Source organism: Rosa rugosa, chromosome 6 (assembly GCF_958449725.1).
Source record: "Rosa rugosa chromosome 6, drRosRugo1.1, whole genome shotgun sequence".
NCBI lineage: Eukaryota > Viridiplantae > Streptophyta > Magnoliopsida > Rosales > Rosaceae > Rosa > Rosa rugosa.
This window is the reverse complement of record NC_084825.1, coordinates 6627788-6644419: the sequence shown is the minus strand read 5'-3', so window position 1 is coordinate 6644419 and position 16632 is coordinate 6627788. Positions and strand designations below refer to the sequence as shown.

The window sequence follows — 16632 nt, the reverse complement described above, 5'->3', positions numbered from 1 at the left end:
GTTTTTCATTCTTTCTGGGACTTTCTTCCATACACTCTATCTAAACCTTGAGTTATCAACAAATGATTTGCACATGTCTTTCCTGTATTGAAAAAAATTATATGCTTTGCATACAGTGGTGGACTCGTATCTCATCGCCTGGTTAAGCTTCACGCAAAGAAGAGATGTAGAAGCTAAGCTTCAAGCTAAAACTCTCAGAAAATTTCAGGGAGCCCCACTTTTTTAGTTCGCCTAGAGCCCCAAAAATCTCAGGGCCTGCTCTGCACTGATGGGATTTAGATGGCAAGGTTGATTAGTTTAGAGTGTTTAGATCTTTGAGGCTTAGGACAAGGTGTAGGATTGTTAGCTAGAAGCAGAGGAGAAGGTTGAGTTAAGACAGAGGAGGAGTTGTTTAGTTGAAACAAAGGCTTTAATCGAAACAGAGGAGCTAATTGATGGTTTGTGTATTAATTGGCTGCTTGCTTGATTGTTTAATTGAATACAACATACATATATATATAGAACAAGTCCACCGACTTGTTCCAGCCATCTTTCCCTCATGATTCTTCTAGACAACTAGATTTTTCTACAACTTGATTTATTAAATTCCAACTTGCATGATACTTGCTGCATTGGATAATTCTAGAACACAACACATGATGAATTCAAGATTATTCTAGACTAATCTAGTTAATTTGAGAATAATTTAGAACACTCCAATGAGCATTACTTATTTTAACAGGTAGATTATGAATGCTGGTTCAACTTTTACAGCGTACACATCTGCAGAGTGAGTATCCTGAGAAGAATAAAAGGAAACTTTGTGAATCTTCATTGCTGAAAAGGAAAAGGATTACGGGACATGGAAACCAGATCATAGGGGAAGATGCTGATGCAATTCATCTCCCAAATCCAATGACTGGGTTTGGAAATCCAGCTGATCTCTGTCAAATCCACAGAAGTCTTCCAGAGGCAGCCACAGGACCTCCTTACTTTTACTATGAGAATGTGGCATTCACTCCTAAAGGAGTTTGGACCATAATATCCCGCTTTTTGTATGACGTGAAGCCTGAGTTTGTTGATCCGAAGTATTTTTGTGCTGCTGCAAGAAAAAGGGGCTATGTTCACAATCTTCCAGTCAAAAACAGATTTCCTCTCGTTCCCCTTCCACCACTATATTTGATGCATTTCCCATGACAAGTAGGTGGTGGCCTACTTGGGATGATTGGACAAAGCAAAATTTCTTACAGACTTGCATTGCTAGTGCAACAATTACTGATAGGATCATGAAGGCTCTTAAAGACTATGACAAAGATGAAATCCCACCTTAAAGTGTCCATCGCAATGTTCTTTATGAATGCAGCAAGTGGAATCTTGTTTGAGTAGGAAAGAAAAAGGTGGCCCCACTTGAGCCTGATGAAGTAGAAATGCTTTTGGTGTTCCCAAGGGACCACACAAGGGGAATAAGCAGGACAGATGGATATAAGTCACTGGAAAATTCATTCCAGGTAAAGTTCTTTCTACTTCACTTGCATTGAACATTTCTTTCTTCCTTATTGTTCAGTTCATGTACCGAATGATCCTGGATATTTCAGACAGTTCCATTTGCTTTGGTTTTTTGTTATGTTCGCAAGCATGATCTGTATTTCAACTTCTCTATAATTGAACTTTATGTTTCAACCTTTCTATCAATTGTCCCAGCATTTTGAAATTGCATTTGCTTATGGGTCATTGGCATTTAGATATTTTCTGCTAATCAATGTTTTAAAAAGCTGAGGCGTTGCCCGGAGAGCCTCAGCAAGGCGTTCGCCTTGAGTTACGCCTTACGTATAAATGAGCTGTATAACTATATTTATGCAATCATTAGTCTTATATATTGAACATGTATTGTAACCAAAAGAACATTATGAATTATCATCCATTCATAATAACCAAGTACTAAAACCATATGTAATCTAGTTGATAACAATAGTCAGTCCATAATTTGATAAAGATACAGACGAAAGAAAATTGATCCAGCATGCTAAATATCATATTGTTAGATACCAAGAAACCGATTTAATCGCCTCCCAATTTCATAGTTCATTACTAGAAGTTAACAAAGCTCACAACTAAACTAGAAGCTGGGTCGACCTCATTATGGCCTGCGTTTCAACAGTATCTTTCTCCATAGTCTTAAATGGAAATCCGGGGAATTTTTTCACTCCAAGTAGGGGGCTTAGACAGGGCGACCCCCTCTCCCCTTATCTATTTCTTATTGTCAGCGAGGTCTTTTCTTTGCGATTGACAAGAGCAGTTAACACAGGGTTTCTGCAGGGGATCAAGTTAAGCAGAAACTGCCCAATCCTATCCCATCTCTTCTTTGCAGATGATGCCCTTTTCTTTATGAAGGCAACTCTGTTGAATTGTTGGAATTTGTGTAGAATCCTTAAGGAGATACTGTGTTGCCTCGGGTCAGATGATAAATAATGAGAAATCAAGTATCTTTTTCTCTCCAAATACCCCTCAACAGATGGCTAGATTGATGAGTGAGCTGCTAAATTTTACGGAAGTTGAAAATCCGGGGAATTATCTGGGTCTTCCTACTGTTTGGGGTAAATCAAAAAAAGAAGCCTTGGTCTATATTAAGGAACGGATCAACCGGAAAATTGAGGGATGGAAGCAACGCTCATTATCTATGGCTGGTAGGGAAATTTTGATTAAATCAGTGGCTATGGCAGTCCCTGCTTATCCAATGGCTTGTTTTAAGTTCCCTAGAGCGATCTGTGATGAGATCAATTCTGCACTTGGGAACTTCTGGTGGGGTTCTAGTCATACGGGGAACAAATTGCATTGGAAGAGTTGGGATTATCTTGGGCTACCTAAATCTGCAGGTGGGATGGGGTTCCGGGACTTGCAACATTTTAATCTTGCCCTTCTCTCCAAGCAATGTTGGTGCCTTATAAATGAACCTGAGTCCTTATGGGCTAGGGTCCTAAAAGCCAGGTATTATCCGAACTGCAGTTTTCTTGAGGCTAGTAAGGGTTACCGAGCCTCTTGGAGTTGGTCTAGTTTAATAGAGGCTAGGGACACTATGATCAAAGGAACTAGTTGGCAAGTCATCTCTGGCTCTTCCATTAATATATGGAAGGATAATTGGCTCCCTCCCCCCCATTCTGGAGTCATAAAAACTACTGGGATTTCACAGGTTGCTGCCCCTGTTTTGGTTAGATCTCTCATCGACTGGGATACCCACTCATGGGTTCTGGACAGTATTTTGCATCTCATTCAGCCTTCTGAGATCAATAAGATCCGCTCGATTCCTATTGGAGATGGGGAGGGCCAGGATCGTCTGATCTGGCCCTAGAATAAGGATGGGCAGTTTACTGTGCGCTCAGGGTACCATTGGATTCATTCCAAACTCACCATCTCTCATCCACCTAACTGTGGATCCTCTCATTTTGTGGATACTAAAGCTTGGGACTTGATTTGGAAAATTGAGACTCTGCCTAAGATTAAGAACTTCCTCTGGAAGGTCCTTAATGGAGCAGCCCCTACAATGGCTAACCTATACAGGAGAAAGTTGGCCCCTTCTCCACTGTGTCCAATTTGTGGTGCAGAGGAAGAAACCTTTGAACATTTACTATTGCTATGTCCCTGGGTGGATTTAGTGTGGTTTGGATCTCCTCTTGGGATTAGAATTGATAAGCAAAAAATCACAACTTTTGACTTATGGTTATACAACCTTTCTATCAAACTTTCCAGTACAAGAGAACAGAAGAAGTCACTGACCATGATTAGCTGCATTTGTTGGGGAATTTGGAAATCCAGATGTGCCTTTGTCTATGAGCACAAGTCGATCTCCTTGTCCTTCACCATCTCCTCAGGAGCAAATCTTGCCTTGGAATACCAAGCAGCCAATTCTCAGGTACCAGCCCCACCTCGTTCTATTGGTACTACTACCATTCCGAGATGGAAACCTCCTTCCCCAAACATGGCCGAAGTGAATTGTGATGCATCTTGGTCATCTCCTAACTCATCCGGTCTCGGAGTAGTTATACGCGATTCCAATTGGGATTTGATTTGTGGCTTCGCTTCTGGTACTCATTGCTACACTGTTGCTATTGCCGAATCGGAAGCAATCTTGTCTGGAATCAATCGGGCCATTTCATGGAATTTGAAGAGGGTTATTGTTGAATCCGATTCAAATGAGATAATTAAAGAGTTGAGGAATTCAAAAAGTTGCAGGAACTGGAGAATTTATCCAATCATTGAACAAATTAGGAGAAGAGATACCTTGTTTGATGATTGCTTCTGGGACTGGGTTCCCCGTGAAGCGAATAAAGCCGCGCATGCCGCAGCTTCGCTTGCCATCAGATCGGTGGGTCTTCATAGATGGGCTAACCAGCCACCACCATCTCTGACTTTGGTACTGAGGAACGATGGGCTGCCTTGCCCTCACGATGATGCTCTCTGAGCTTTTGGCTGGAGATCTTTATTTCTTTTTCTGGTTTAGTTGTCCTATGTCTACTTCTGTCTGTTAGTAGTAGGAGAATTATCCTTTCCTCTTTTGTTTGTATTTCGGGCCTAAGCGTTTTTGCTGGGTTCCCTCTGGGCATTGCCCTTTAATGAAGGTCTTTCATTATCCCCAAAAAAAAAAAAAAATAAGTCCTAGAAGTTAACAAAGCTCACAACATGACCTGCATTAGTGAACTTCTGTGCATTAATACAATTGTGTCTTCATCATATCTCTGCAAGACGATCTAGAAGAAGTAATGGTAATATGATTGCAGGTGATAAAATATCCAATAGACTCAAGCAAGATGGTAAGTTGTGAATCCAATCAAAAATGTCAGTTTGTAAATCCCAAATTGCTACATAACGACATACACATAGTCGTACCTCTAGTCCTCTACTCCATCAAACATGTCATCAACAGTCAAAGGGTCACCACTGTAGCACGAATCACGTGCCTGCCACGTGCACCAAAAACAACAACCAAAGATTGAATCTTCCATCTAGGCCTCATCAAAAAGTCCACGGATCAAGTGGGCCGATGGAGGCCCGCCGGCCCGGAGGGCCAAAAGCCCGGCCCGGCCAGGCCAAAATCCCGTTAGGCCCGGCCCGCAAACAAAAAATATTATATAAATAACACAGAAACTGTTGTGCAGAACACCTAAATTCGCTGAATTACTGGGAACTTCTCGGATGAAATTAGGAGCTCTACCCTATATGCACGGAAAGCCCCATGTGTCTAGTTTCTGAAGAAGTTTACGGTTTGCGATTCCGACTTTTCTAGAAGGAGTTATGGCAATTTAAGTGAAGGCAGTTCAGCTTCAACGAGAATCTGCAACATAGAAATTGTTGTGCAGAACACCCAACTTCACTGAATTACTGGGAACTGCTCGGATGGAATTAAGAGCTATACCCTATATGCACGGAAAGCCCCATGTGTCTAGTTTCTGAGGAATTTTACAGTTTGCGATTCCGACTTTTCTAGAAGGAGTTATGGCAGTTTAAGTGAAGGCAGTTCTGCTTGGACGGCAATCTGCAACATCTTTTACAAGTTCATGTCTAGAACCGAACTTTACTGAATTACTGGGAACTGTTCGGATAGAATTAGGAGCTGTACCCTATATGCACGGAAATCCCCATGCGTCTAGTTTTTGAAGAATTTTACGGTTTGTGATTTTGACTTTTCTAGAAGGAGTTATGGCAATTTAAGTGAAGGCAGTTCAGTTTGGACGGGAATCTGCGACATCTTTTATAAGTTTATGTCTAGAAGGCCCAGTACATATATTTGGAAATCTTCAGTGTGCCACATTATCATTATATGTGTGGGTGTGTGTGTGTCTCTGTGTGAGTGTGAATTTGTTGTAATTTGGCTTATGGTGAAATTGGACGTTCTCATACTTCTATATAGAATATGTGCATATATATTACTACATGTCATGAATACGGTTGACCGATTCGATCGGACTCGAAAATATAGTGAAATTAGCTAAATTTTTTACCACACTGATAATTTATTATTATAATCTCATCCAACGGTCGGTTTTTCCATTTGATTTGAATTGATAGAGGTTGCCCTTTGGAGTGTATGATATATAAATATAGGTTTATAAGAGTAACTAAGTTTGACCTAGCTGATCAAATTCGAAACGAGAACCAAATTGGCTAGATTTTCTACAACCACCATAAAACATTACAATCTCTCCATCGAGCGGTTGGTTTCTCCGAATTCATTTTCCATTTCATGGTTGTTTTAGAATGAACCTCAACAATTTAAATGCAATGTATAAGTCAATACAATTTTAGAAGGCAAATTGATATAGGCCAACGTCTTTGTAATTAAAATTGAAGTTTTTATCTTATGTTCACGCACATCCATCTATGCAATATTTACAGACGTGATGTGAAAAAATAAACACGTTTCGCGGTCGTCATGCAATCGGTCAACTAAGAAGACATACAAATGACGACGGTTGACCAATTCGATCGGATTTGAAATTATGGTGAACTTGGCTAAATTTTTTGCCACACTCATAATTTATTGTAATAATCATATCCAACGGTTGGTTTTTCCATTTTCTTTGAATTGATAGAGGTTACTCTTTAGAGTGTATGATATATAAATATAGGTTTATAAGAGTAACTAAGTTTGACCTAGTTGATCGAATTCAAAACGAGAACTAAATTGGCTGAAATTTTTATAACCACCATAAAACATTACAATCTCTCCATCGAGCTGTTGGTTTCTCCAAATTCATTTTCCACTTCATGTTTGCTTTAGAATGAACCTCAACAATTTAAATGCAATGTATAAGTTATACAACTTTAGGAGGCAAATTGGTATAGGGTAACGTCTTTGTAATAAAAATTGAAGTTTTTATCTTATGTTCACACACATCCATCTATGGAATATTTACAGACGTGATGTGAAAAAATAAGCACGTTTCGCGGTCGTCATGCCACCGGTCAACTAAGAAGACATACAAGTGACGACGGTTGACCAATTCGATCGGATTCGAAAATATGGTGAAATTGGCTAATTTTTTTACCACACTCATAATTTATTGTAATAATCATATCCAACGGTTGGTTTTTCCATTTTCTTTGAATTGATAGAGGTTGTTCTTTAAAGTGTATGATATATAAATATAGGTTTATAAGAATAACTAAATTTGATCTAGTTGATCGAATTCGAAACGAGAACCAAATTGGCTAAAAATTTTACACCAACCATAAAACATTACAATCTCTTCATCGAGTGGTTGGTTTCTCCAAATTCATTTTCCACTTCATGTTTGCTTTAGAATGAACCTCAAGAATTTAAATGTAATGTATAAGTTATACAACTTTAGGAGGCAAATTGGTATAGACCAACGTATTTGTAATTAAAATTGAAATTTTTATCTTATGTCCACGCACATCCATCGATGAAATATTTACAAACGTGATGTAAAAAAATAAGCATATTTTGCGGTCGTCACGCCATCGGTCAACCAAGAAAACATACAAATAACTACGGTTGACCAATCCGATCGGGTTCGAAACGATGGTGAAATTGACTAAATTTTTAACCACATGCATAATTTATTGTAATAATCACATCCAACGGTCGGTTTTCCCATTTTCTTTGAATTGATAGAGGTTGCTCTTTGAAATGCATGATATATAAATATAGATTTATAAAAAAATTAGTGTCTTTAAATATTTATTATAAATAAAGCCCACAAGGCCCGTCCCGAAAAAACCCGCAAGGTCCGGCCCGGACCGAAAAAGCCCGCAAGGCCTGCTTTATATGGACGGGCTTGGATCCTTCGATTTACAATAAAGCCCGGCCCGCCATTATTTAAAAATATAGTAAGACCCGATCCGACCCGGCCCAAGCCCGCTATGAATGGGCCGGGCCCGGCCCGTTGATGAGCCCTACTTCCATCTTGATCAAAAAAACAAAAACAATATTGAATCTTCCATCACCGAATTTTTTTTTTTTTTTTTTTTTGAAGCAACAATTCACTATTAAAACGAAGAAAGACACAAAATTTCCAAGCATTCAAGTGATAATAATCCAGAAAGAACCTGCCTTCACATTTCAGGAATACAAATCAGAATCAAAAGATCCTTCTCTTGTCTCAAACTCCGGCCAGGTGACACAGAGCACCGCCTTGATCTTGTTGATTTCACACTTGGCCAACAGAGCAGCACCCAACCCATCCACCACACTCGCCGAAGTAGGGGCCGGCAGCGGGGTCGTCGCGACTGGTGGCAAGGTTGCTGCCGCTGGTGGAGATTCGAGCGGAAAATGGAGCTCCGGTTCGGAGGGTTCTGGAACTTTCGGGGACGGTGGACCCGATCACATGGGGGGCGAAGGAGGCATCCGTGCCCGCCATGAAAATGAAGCGTGGAGGAGCTATTGGGATTGACGGGTTTGAGAGTTAAGGAGTCGGGGAGTAGGCTGGTTTGAGACTGAGTGATTTCTGGATTTCTGGGCTTGGCTCATCTACCTAAATGAATGTGGTTTCTGAAAACACCAAACGACGTCGTTTTGGGGTTAAAAAAAAAAATAATTCCCAGGCGTTCACCTTGAGCTCCTCTGCGCTTCAGCTGCAAAACGAAGGCAATTTCTACAGCGCCTCGCGCTTTTTACGCCTCAGGCGCGCTTTTTAATACATTGCTGCTAATAAATTCGCTCATGGATTCGTTTGCGTTTATATTTCTTACAGTTTCACTTGACAGTTATATTTGCTTTAGTTTTGACTTTTTGTCTGCTGAAGCATGACAGTTTTGAGTGGATTTATATATTTTGCTGTTTCTATCTAATGAACTTTGTATTTGAACAATTTCTATTATAGTAGATTTTCACTTTTATCGCATACTCTCTGCTATTACATTTTACTTATGGGTTCCACTTCTTCAGATTGATACAGTGGCTTATCACCTGTCAGTTTTGAAAGATCGATTTCCCAATGGCATCAATGTCCTCTCTCTTTTCTGGGATTGGTGGTGCAGATATAGCTCTTTATTGGCTTGGTATCCCGATGAAGAATGTTGTGTCGTCAGTGGAGATTTCAGAGGTGAGCAGAAATGTTGTGAGGTGTGTTGGTGGGAGCAGACAAACCAGAGAGGGAACTTGCATCACCTTGCTGATGTGCAAGAGTTGAATGTTGACCGCTAGCGCTTAGAGCATTATATCAGTTCCTTTGGCTGGTTTGATCTGGTGATTGGTGGCAGTCCATGTAACAATCTTGCGGGTAGCAACAGACACCATCGCGATGGGCTCGAGGGTAAAGAGTCTTCTCTTTTTTATGACTATTTTCGTATATTGGATTTGGTCAAGGGTATTATGGCAAGATACAATTGAGTGATTCTTGTTATCTCTTCATTTCTCGTGTGCTTTTTCTTTCTTTTTGTCTTCCAATGGTTTTAGCATGGGACCTTCTAAGCTTATGTAGAATCTCTGTGTTGTGTCCTGATTCAAAACAGAAACCAACTTGTGCTACATGTTTGAATAGTTTTGCCTTCATAAACTGATGTGATTTCAGGTGTCTCTCAAATTGAATGAACAAAGACAAAATGTAACGACTACTATGAGGCCATACCAATATGTACCTATTCCAAACAAGAGTCCTATTAAGTACAAACATGTTCACCAAATTTTGTTCATTGGTATGAATCATGTCTCTGTTCTCTTCTTTTTTGGGTCTGAATCCCTCTCAACCAAAATTAATTCTCTCTCTCCTTCAGATATGGTAAAACCGTAAAAACTGAAGGTATGAATAGCAATTAATTAGAAAAGTAGAGATTGTTTGCGCCTACACGCATAGGCTTGTAGGTGTATGTCTAGGTTTTCAAAGTTGATGTCTTTTGCAGCTTTCCAATATAAATTGATAGGATGGTAAACCGAAAGGAAAGGAAAAGCAACAATAACAATAGTTTGAACTTTGAAGCAAAATTATTCGAAATACACAACAACTTCACCTTTCATCCTACTAATGTTTGCACAGAAGCTATTAAATCTTGTCCTCAGTCTACCTAAGGATCACAAAAGCCTAGCTCATATTTGTGCTCAGTATCCACATATTTTCTTGCTTAAAAGAAATTGATCCTAGGAACTCCAAACAGCCATTCTGCAGGGAATGAAGATCGAGGAGCTGATATTAACAATTTAAAGACCTAGTTCTAGGAATCTCTCATAATTCACCAGCTAGCAGTGTTCATTAGTAAATAGATCAGAGTAGACTTGGACATCTGAGGTTCTTTTTCGAGAACAGCAATCACATCCTTGACAGATATACTACGAGTACTAGCCACCTTTGTTTGGGGCATCATCATAACTTGGCAATTCCTCCCAAACTTTCCGACAGCACTTCCAGTTGCAGACACCAAAGCTTCTACACCGCCCCTTTTCTCCGCTTCTACATTGCCATTCATTATTCTTCCAGCAGTTGATGTAGCCTTGTGATTTACATCTTTACCTTGACTCTTCTCCCTGGCCAGCTGATCCGCCTTAAGTTGCCATTTTGCCAATATGCCATGTCCTCCAAGAGCAGCAAGGGCACCAACATTTTCTGCTGATGTACTTCTCCTCATTTTGTCATCTCCATCGTCATGTTTGTCCTTAACACCCTCAAATTCATTAGTGCTAACCTTAGCTTCATTAAGCTTCTGAGCCGTTTCCTGCAATTCTTCCCTAGCTTTCTTGCTGAGAATCATAATTTCTTGCTTCACATCAGATGTAGAAACAGTGTGGTGTCTCGATTTTTCGCAATCAACCCGCTGCTTCGACTGTCTAATCAAATTGCATATGATCCCCCTCATTCTCTCCTCCACACACATTGACAAGCATCTCTCCACATCTTTGTCTACACCAATTCTCAAACCGCACCTCCCCATGATTCCCACCAACTTTTTCTGCAGGGGAATCTTCTGCAAAACCAGCCCTTCTTGGTTTTCTTGAAGCAGAAGTTTTCGAGATGCTTGCTGCTTCTTGGGCCCCGAAAGCAACAGCATGCTCTCTTGCTCTAGCACAAGATTGATTCCACTGACCGAAACGACGTCGCGGAGTTGCTCAATGCCTTCTTGATCTGTGTCGATCTCATCATCAGCTACCTTTTGCTTCTTACTTGGTGGCGGTGAAGCACGACGCTTGTTAGGGTTTTTGACAGGAGGAAACAGAGGGTTTGGGAAGAATGGTGAAAAGCCCATTGATGAAGATTGCCCAAGATTTCTATAGGAAATTTGGTAATGGAATCTAATAGAGCTGATCTTGCGAATATATAATTCTAACGAGAAAAGTTTGTAAGTATATTGGGCTATTACCATTCAACACATGCTTTCCCATGGTCACTAGGAGAACAGAAGGTGCAGAGGATTGGGAGAATAATTCTCCTGCCTTTCCGGTGGCTCAAGGTTATAAAGGTTGATTGCAGAATCGGATCACCAAGAGGAAATCAAGGAAATCATGCTATCTAATCTTGAGATAAAGGTGTCTTTTATTTCATATCATTTTGCATGATTCTAAATTGATATGCATATCGGTTAGATTGATTTGATATACTCATCTGCATTTAAAGGTTTTTCAACATGCATATCAGAAAGAGATATTGATTGCTTACTGTTAGAAAAGATTTGATTGCATATTAAAAACAGTTTTAAAACCTTTCATATTTATCTTATTCGGTGTTAAGAAGAGATTTGATTAAGGGGGAGTCTTGCTCCCCTATATAAGGTTTTCAAACTGATTTATGTGGTAGAGTTTTTGGGGATCAAAAGTTTTTCTTTTTCTTTGTGTTGCAAATGTTTACACAAATCATTTTCTGAAAAAAACTCTCTTTGCACATTATATGACTCGGTTTTCTGCATACTCTGTCTCTTACATATTTCATTGTCAAGATCAGTGAGATGTCGAGATCAAGGAAGATTCGAAGATAGGATTATACTGGTAGTGTGGTGATTAAATAAGAAGTTAGATCAGTTATAAATCAAGTTAGCATTTGTTGCTAAGTGAAAGTGATTGTTGTGAACAACACTACTTGTATACTGTAAACTCATTTAATTTCTAGTGGATTGATTTTATCGTGTTGGCTACGTTACAAGCCACGCAGTGAAGTTTCCTCAGTAGAGAGGTTTACACTGCGTTAGCAAATTGGTGTGCTGTCTTTGTGATGCATGTTTGATTATCAAAGTAGTTCTATTTACCATTTTTGTTCTATCTGATATTTACAATTGGCATCAGAGCGGATTCTAGATTTTTCTAGTAGATCGCAGGGACGATGGAACAATCTCAAGATAGAGCTGCTGGTGGATCTGTTAATAGTCCTCCATGGTTTGATGGAGGATGTGAAAAATATACTCAATGGAAGATATACATGAAATCATATTTGTTTGCTCAAGATGAACATGTATGGAATATTGTGGAAAAAGGCTGGAAGGCACCTATAGTTCCAGCTAAAGGTGAAGGTTCATCTGCCTCTATTCCTAAACCCCGAAAGGATTGGACTGATGAGGAAGTACGTGATCTTCAAGCTGATTTCAAAGCAAAAAATAGCATCTTTACCGCTCTCTCTGAACGTGAAAAGCTGAGGATCAGTCATTGTGATATTGCAAAGCAAGCTTGGGATCTGTTATAGACCACATATGAAGGCAACAAAAAGGTACGTGCACAAAAACTACAAGGTCTGATTTATGAATTTGAAACTATGACTATGCATGATGAAACCGTGGATGACTTCCATGGTAGAATTTTAAAAATTACAGGTCAATGTCACAGTCTAGGTGCACCTTTTGATGAAGATAAGGTTGTGAAGAAAATTCTTAGGGCCTTGCCCGAGAAGTTTCATTCTAAGGTCACCAGTATTGAGGATTCATTTAATATTGATGACTATCCACTGGATGAACTCATTGGAAATCTCAAAACATATGAACTAAGGCTAAAACCTGAAAAGAAACCCAAAGGTGTAGCCTTCAAGGCTGTAAAAGTGACAGAAGAGGAAGATGAACCACTTGATCTGGCTCTTCTGACTAAAGAATTCAAAAAATTCCTTAGAAATAAATCCTCTTCTCGAAATTTCAATGCTCCCAGGAAAAACTTTGTTAGTAGTGGTAGCAGTGAGAACAATGCTAAAAGTGGGAAAGGAAATTTTAAAGGAAATAATTATGGAAAAATGAAATGCTATGAATGTGGTGGCTATGGCCATATTTCTACTGATTGTGGTAACAGGAAGCATGGAAATAGCAATAACAAATATCTTCTCTCGACATGGAGTGATGATGAAACTCAAGAGGTTGAAAATGTAGCCTTCGAGTCATCTCTCTCACTTGAATCTGAAAGTGATGAAGGGTTCTCAGATGACGAGACTACTGTCCGCTGCAAAAAACTCTATAAAGCATCAAAGCCACCTTGCTTAAAAATGCAAGCCTGGAAGAAGAAGTCGAGACACTGAAGGCTGAGAAAGAGAAGCTGGAGCTTATGTGGAGAACTTCTCAAATCACATGGGAACAAGAAAAAACCAAGCGTGCAGATGAACTACGCGGCTCACAAAGCGATAAAAATTCTCAGACTTTGAAAAATGAATGTACTGAGCTCAAGAACAAAGTCAAGATGCTTGAACTTGAGGTGAAAGGACAACAGGCTTTAAACTTAAATTTGTTAACTGAAAATGAATTATTGCAGGAAGAACTGAAGTCCACTCAAGAGAAGTTCACAAAGTTTGAGATAAGTTCTGGAACTGCATCAAAGTTATTTAGTGCAGGAAAAGCCCATCATGATACATTCAGACTTAGATATTCTGGAGAAAGTTCAAAAAATACACGCTTTGTAAGAGAAATGAATCCATCAGTGCAGAAAGGTGTTCAAATCACAAAGGTCGTCAAGGACACTATCACAAGACCCAGGACGAACGTTGACAAGGAACCCAAATCTCCTCAGAATATCACTCAGGTAAGGATGGACCAAGGTACTCCAACTGGTCAGAACAGGTACTCAACTTTTAAGTCTTTTATTCCTACATGTCACTACTGTGGTAAATTGGGACATATTAGACCCAGGTGTAATGAGAGACTTAGATTGCCCTCATCTGGAGAAGAAAAGCTATCTGCAGAGTCATTGCATTGTGAACTTAAAGAACAAAAAGTCCTTATTAATAAACTGACCGACTTGATTACTAAGGCAAACATGCAATTTGTAAATAAGCCTGTCTGGATTAGAAAGGATTTGAATAATTGCTTCCCTAATCACATTGATTCTTTTGACTCCATTAATGCAAACTGTCTCATGGCATGTGTAAGTACAGATACTTACTCATCACATATTGAAGCAACTTGCCTGGTAGCACTTACTGCCTTGGCAGACAAGCTAAAGGATTTCTGGTATGTCGACAGTGGCTGCTCCAGACACATGACTAGGGATAAGGCTTGGTTCTCATCATTTCAGGATGAATGCACTACTGGCTCAGTCACTTTCGGTGATGGGAGGAAAGCTAAAATTATGGCACAAGGAACTGTCAATACACCTGGAATTCCTAATCTCAAAAATGTCTTGTATGTTGAAGGGTTAACTGCTAATCTAATAAGTGTCAGTCACTTGGCTGATGATTATGAAGATGTTTGGTTCAACAAGCAAAGATGTGTGGTACTCGATAAAAAGGGTGAAAATATTATGGGAGATAAGAGATCATTAGATAATTGTTATCACATTCAAGCTAATGAATCTCTGAATGTACAGGCTTGCCTCTCTATGAGATCGGCTGAAGAGACTTTTGAATTATGGCACAGAAGATTGGGACATGTGAACTATCAGGATATGCTCAAGCTATCCACCAAACAATGTGTCAGGGGTCTACCAACTCTAAGTGGTAAGACTGACAAGATATGTGGAGGATGCAAAACTGGAAAGCAAACCAAGTCTCCTCATAAGGCAATAAACTCTGCAACAACCACAAGAGTGCTGGAACTGCTACATATGGATCTTATGGGACTAGCTCAAATAGAGAGCATTGGAGGTAAGAAATACATGCTTGTGATAGTTGATGACTTCTCCAGGTATACTTGGGTTAATTTTCTAAAAGACAAAGCTGAAACTTTTGAATCTTTTAAAGGATTAAGCCAGAGAATGATAATTGAAAAACAGTCCTCAAATATGTGCTTGGTAAGAGTAAGGTCTGATAATGGCACTGAATTCAAAAATGCTGCCTTTGCTAACTATTTCCATGAGTTAGGTGTTTCTCATGAATTTTCAGCTCCCATTACTCCGCAGCAAAATGGAATAGTTGAGAGCAAAAATAGAGTGCTACTAGACATGGCAAGGGTAATGTTGCATTCTGCTGGTCTAAGCTCAAACTTCTGGGCTGAGGCAATTAGCACTGCGTGTTACACCATCAATAGAGTCTTCTTGAGACCTGGAACTGAACAAACAGCTTATGAGTTGTGGAAGGGTAAGAAACCAAACATAAGTTACTTTCGTGTGTTTGGAAGCCCTTGCTATATCTTGAGAGATCGAGAACAACTTGGCAAATTTGATGCACGAAGTGATGATGATATTTTCCTTGGATACTCTATTAATAGTCGAGCATATAGAGTTTATAACAAACGAACTAGGATTGTTATGGAATCTATTAATGTGTCTATTGATGATCATTACATTAGACAGGAGGAAGTTTTTGTAGATACATCATCTCCTCCCAGTTCAGAATCAGAAGACACATCAGCTACTAATGAAAAGGAAGAGAATGTTGATAGCATCTTTGAGCTAGCTCCTCAAATGAGAAGGGGGTTCAAGCAAGTCCAAAAGGATCACACCAGTCAAGATGTCATTGGAAAAATTTCAGATGGCCTCAAAACTAGAAGCCAAGCTGCTTCACAGGTAAGTTTGGATGAGGTAAATCGAGGTAACGCCTTGCTTTGTTTTATCACAGAAAATCTAATCACTATGAATGTCATATCTCAGTGTGGGTTTGTTTCTCTAATTGAACCAAAAAATGTCAAGGATGCCCTAGTGGATGATGACTGGATTAGTGCTATGCAGGAAGAATTGAATTAATTCACTAGGAATGATGTGTGGTACCTAGTACCAAGACCTAGAAATTGTAATGTGATAGGCACTAAGTGGATCTTCAGAAATAAAAGTGATGAAAAAGGGAATGTAATCAGAAACAAAGCCAGGTTAGTGGCACAGGGTTATTCACAGGTTGAAGGTCTTGATTTTGATGAGACTTTTGCTCCTGTTGCTAGATTAGAATCTGTGAGATTACTCTTGTCTGTAGCTTGTCATCTCAGGTTCAAACTGTTTCAAAATGGATGTCAAAACTGCCTTTCTGAATTGGATATTGCAAGAAGAAGTCTATGTGGAACAACCTCAAGGTTTCAAAGATCCACATAACCTGGACCATGTCTACAGACTCAAGAAAGCCTTGTATGGATTAAAGCAGGCTCCACGAGCCTGGTATGAAAGGCTTTCCACTTATCTTGTGGGAAAAGGGTACACTAGAGGATCTATTGATAAAACCTTGTTTGTAAAACAAGTGAAAAATGATCTTATCATTGCTCAAGTGTATGTTGATGACATTGTTTTTGGTTCGACATCTAAATATCTTGTCAATGAATTTCAATCAGTCATGGAAAGTGAATTTGAAATGAGCATGTGTGGTGAGCTAACCTTTTTCCTTGGCTTGC

General features: G+C 39.5%; 2 protein-coding genes and 1 pseudogene across 2 annotated transcripts; 2 read left to right on the top strand and 1 right to left on the bottom strand.

Moving 5' to 3' along the window:
• Positions 1-732: 732 nt before the first annotated feature.
• On the top strand, positions 733-9413 carry LOC133715593 (DNA (cytosine-5)-methyltransferase DRM2-like; annotated as a pseudogene).
• Positions 9414-10013: 600 nt separating this feature from the next.
• Positions 10014-11183, bottom strand: LOC133714106 (transcription initiation factor TFIID subunit 4b-like). Its single transcript, XM_062140184.1, has one exon. It carries the CDS (start codon positions 11167-11169, stop codon positions 10162-10164), a length of 1008 nt encoding a protein of 335 aa, XP_061996168.1. The 5' UTR covers positions 11170-11183; the 3' UTR covers positions 10014-10161.
• Positions 11184-12662: 1479 nt separating this feature from the next.
• Positions 12663-16000, top strand: LOC133716132 (uncharacterized). The gene is made up of 3 exons (XM_062142867.1): positions 12663-13303; positions 13381-15823; positions 15908-16000. The coding sequence occupies exons 1-3, from the start codon at positions 12663-12665 to the stop codon at positions 15998-16000; spliced, it is 3177 nt and encodes a 1058-aa protein (XP_061998851.1).
• The last annotated feature ends 632 nt before the right edge of the window (positions 16001-16632 follow it).

Coding starts and splice junctions, on each gene's coding strand:
- LOC133714106 (XM_062140184.1), bottom strand. CDS start 11,169: ATGGGCTTTTCACCATTCTTCCCAAACCCTCTGTTTCCTCCTGTCAAA.
- LOC133716132 (XM_062142867.1), top strand. CDS start 12,663: ATGACTATGCATGATGAAACCGTGGATGACTTCCATGGTAGAATTTTA. Junction 13,304..13,380: donor GAATCTGAAAGTGATGAAGG/GTTCTCAGATGA, acceptor TAAAAATGCAAG/CCTGGAAGAAGAAGTCGAGA. Junction 15,824..15,907: donor GAAGCCAAGCTGCTTCACAG/GTAAGTTTGGAT, acceptor GTCATATCTCAG/TGTGGGTTTGTTTCTCTAAT.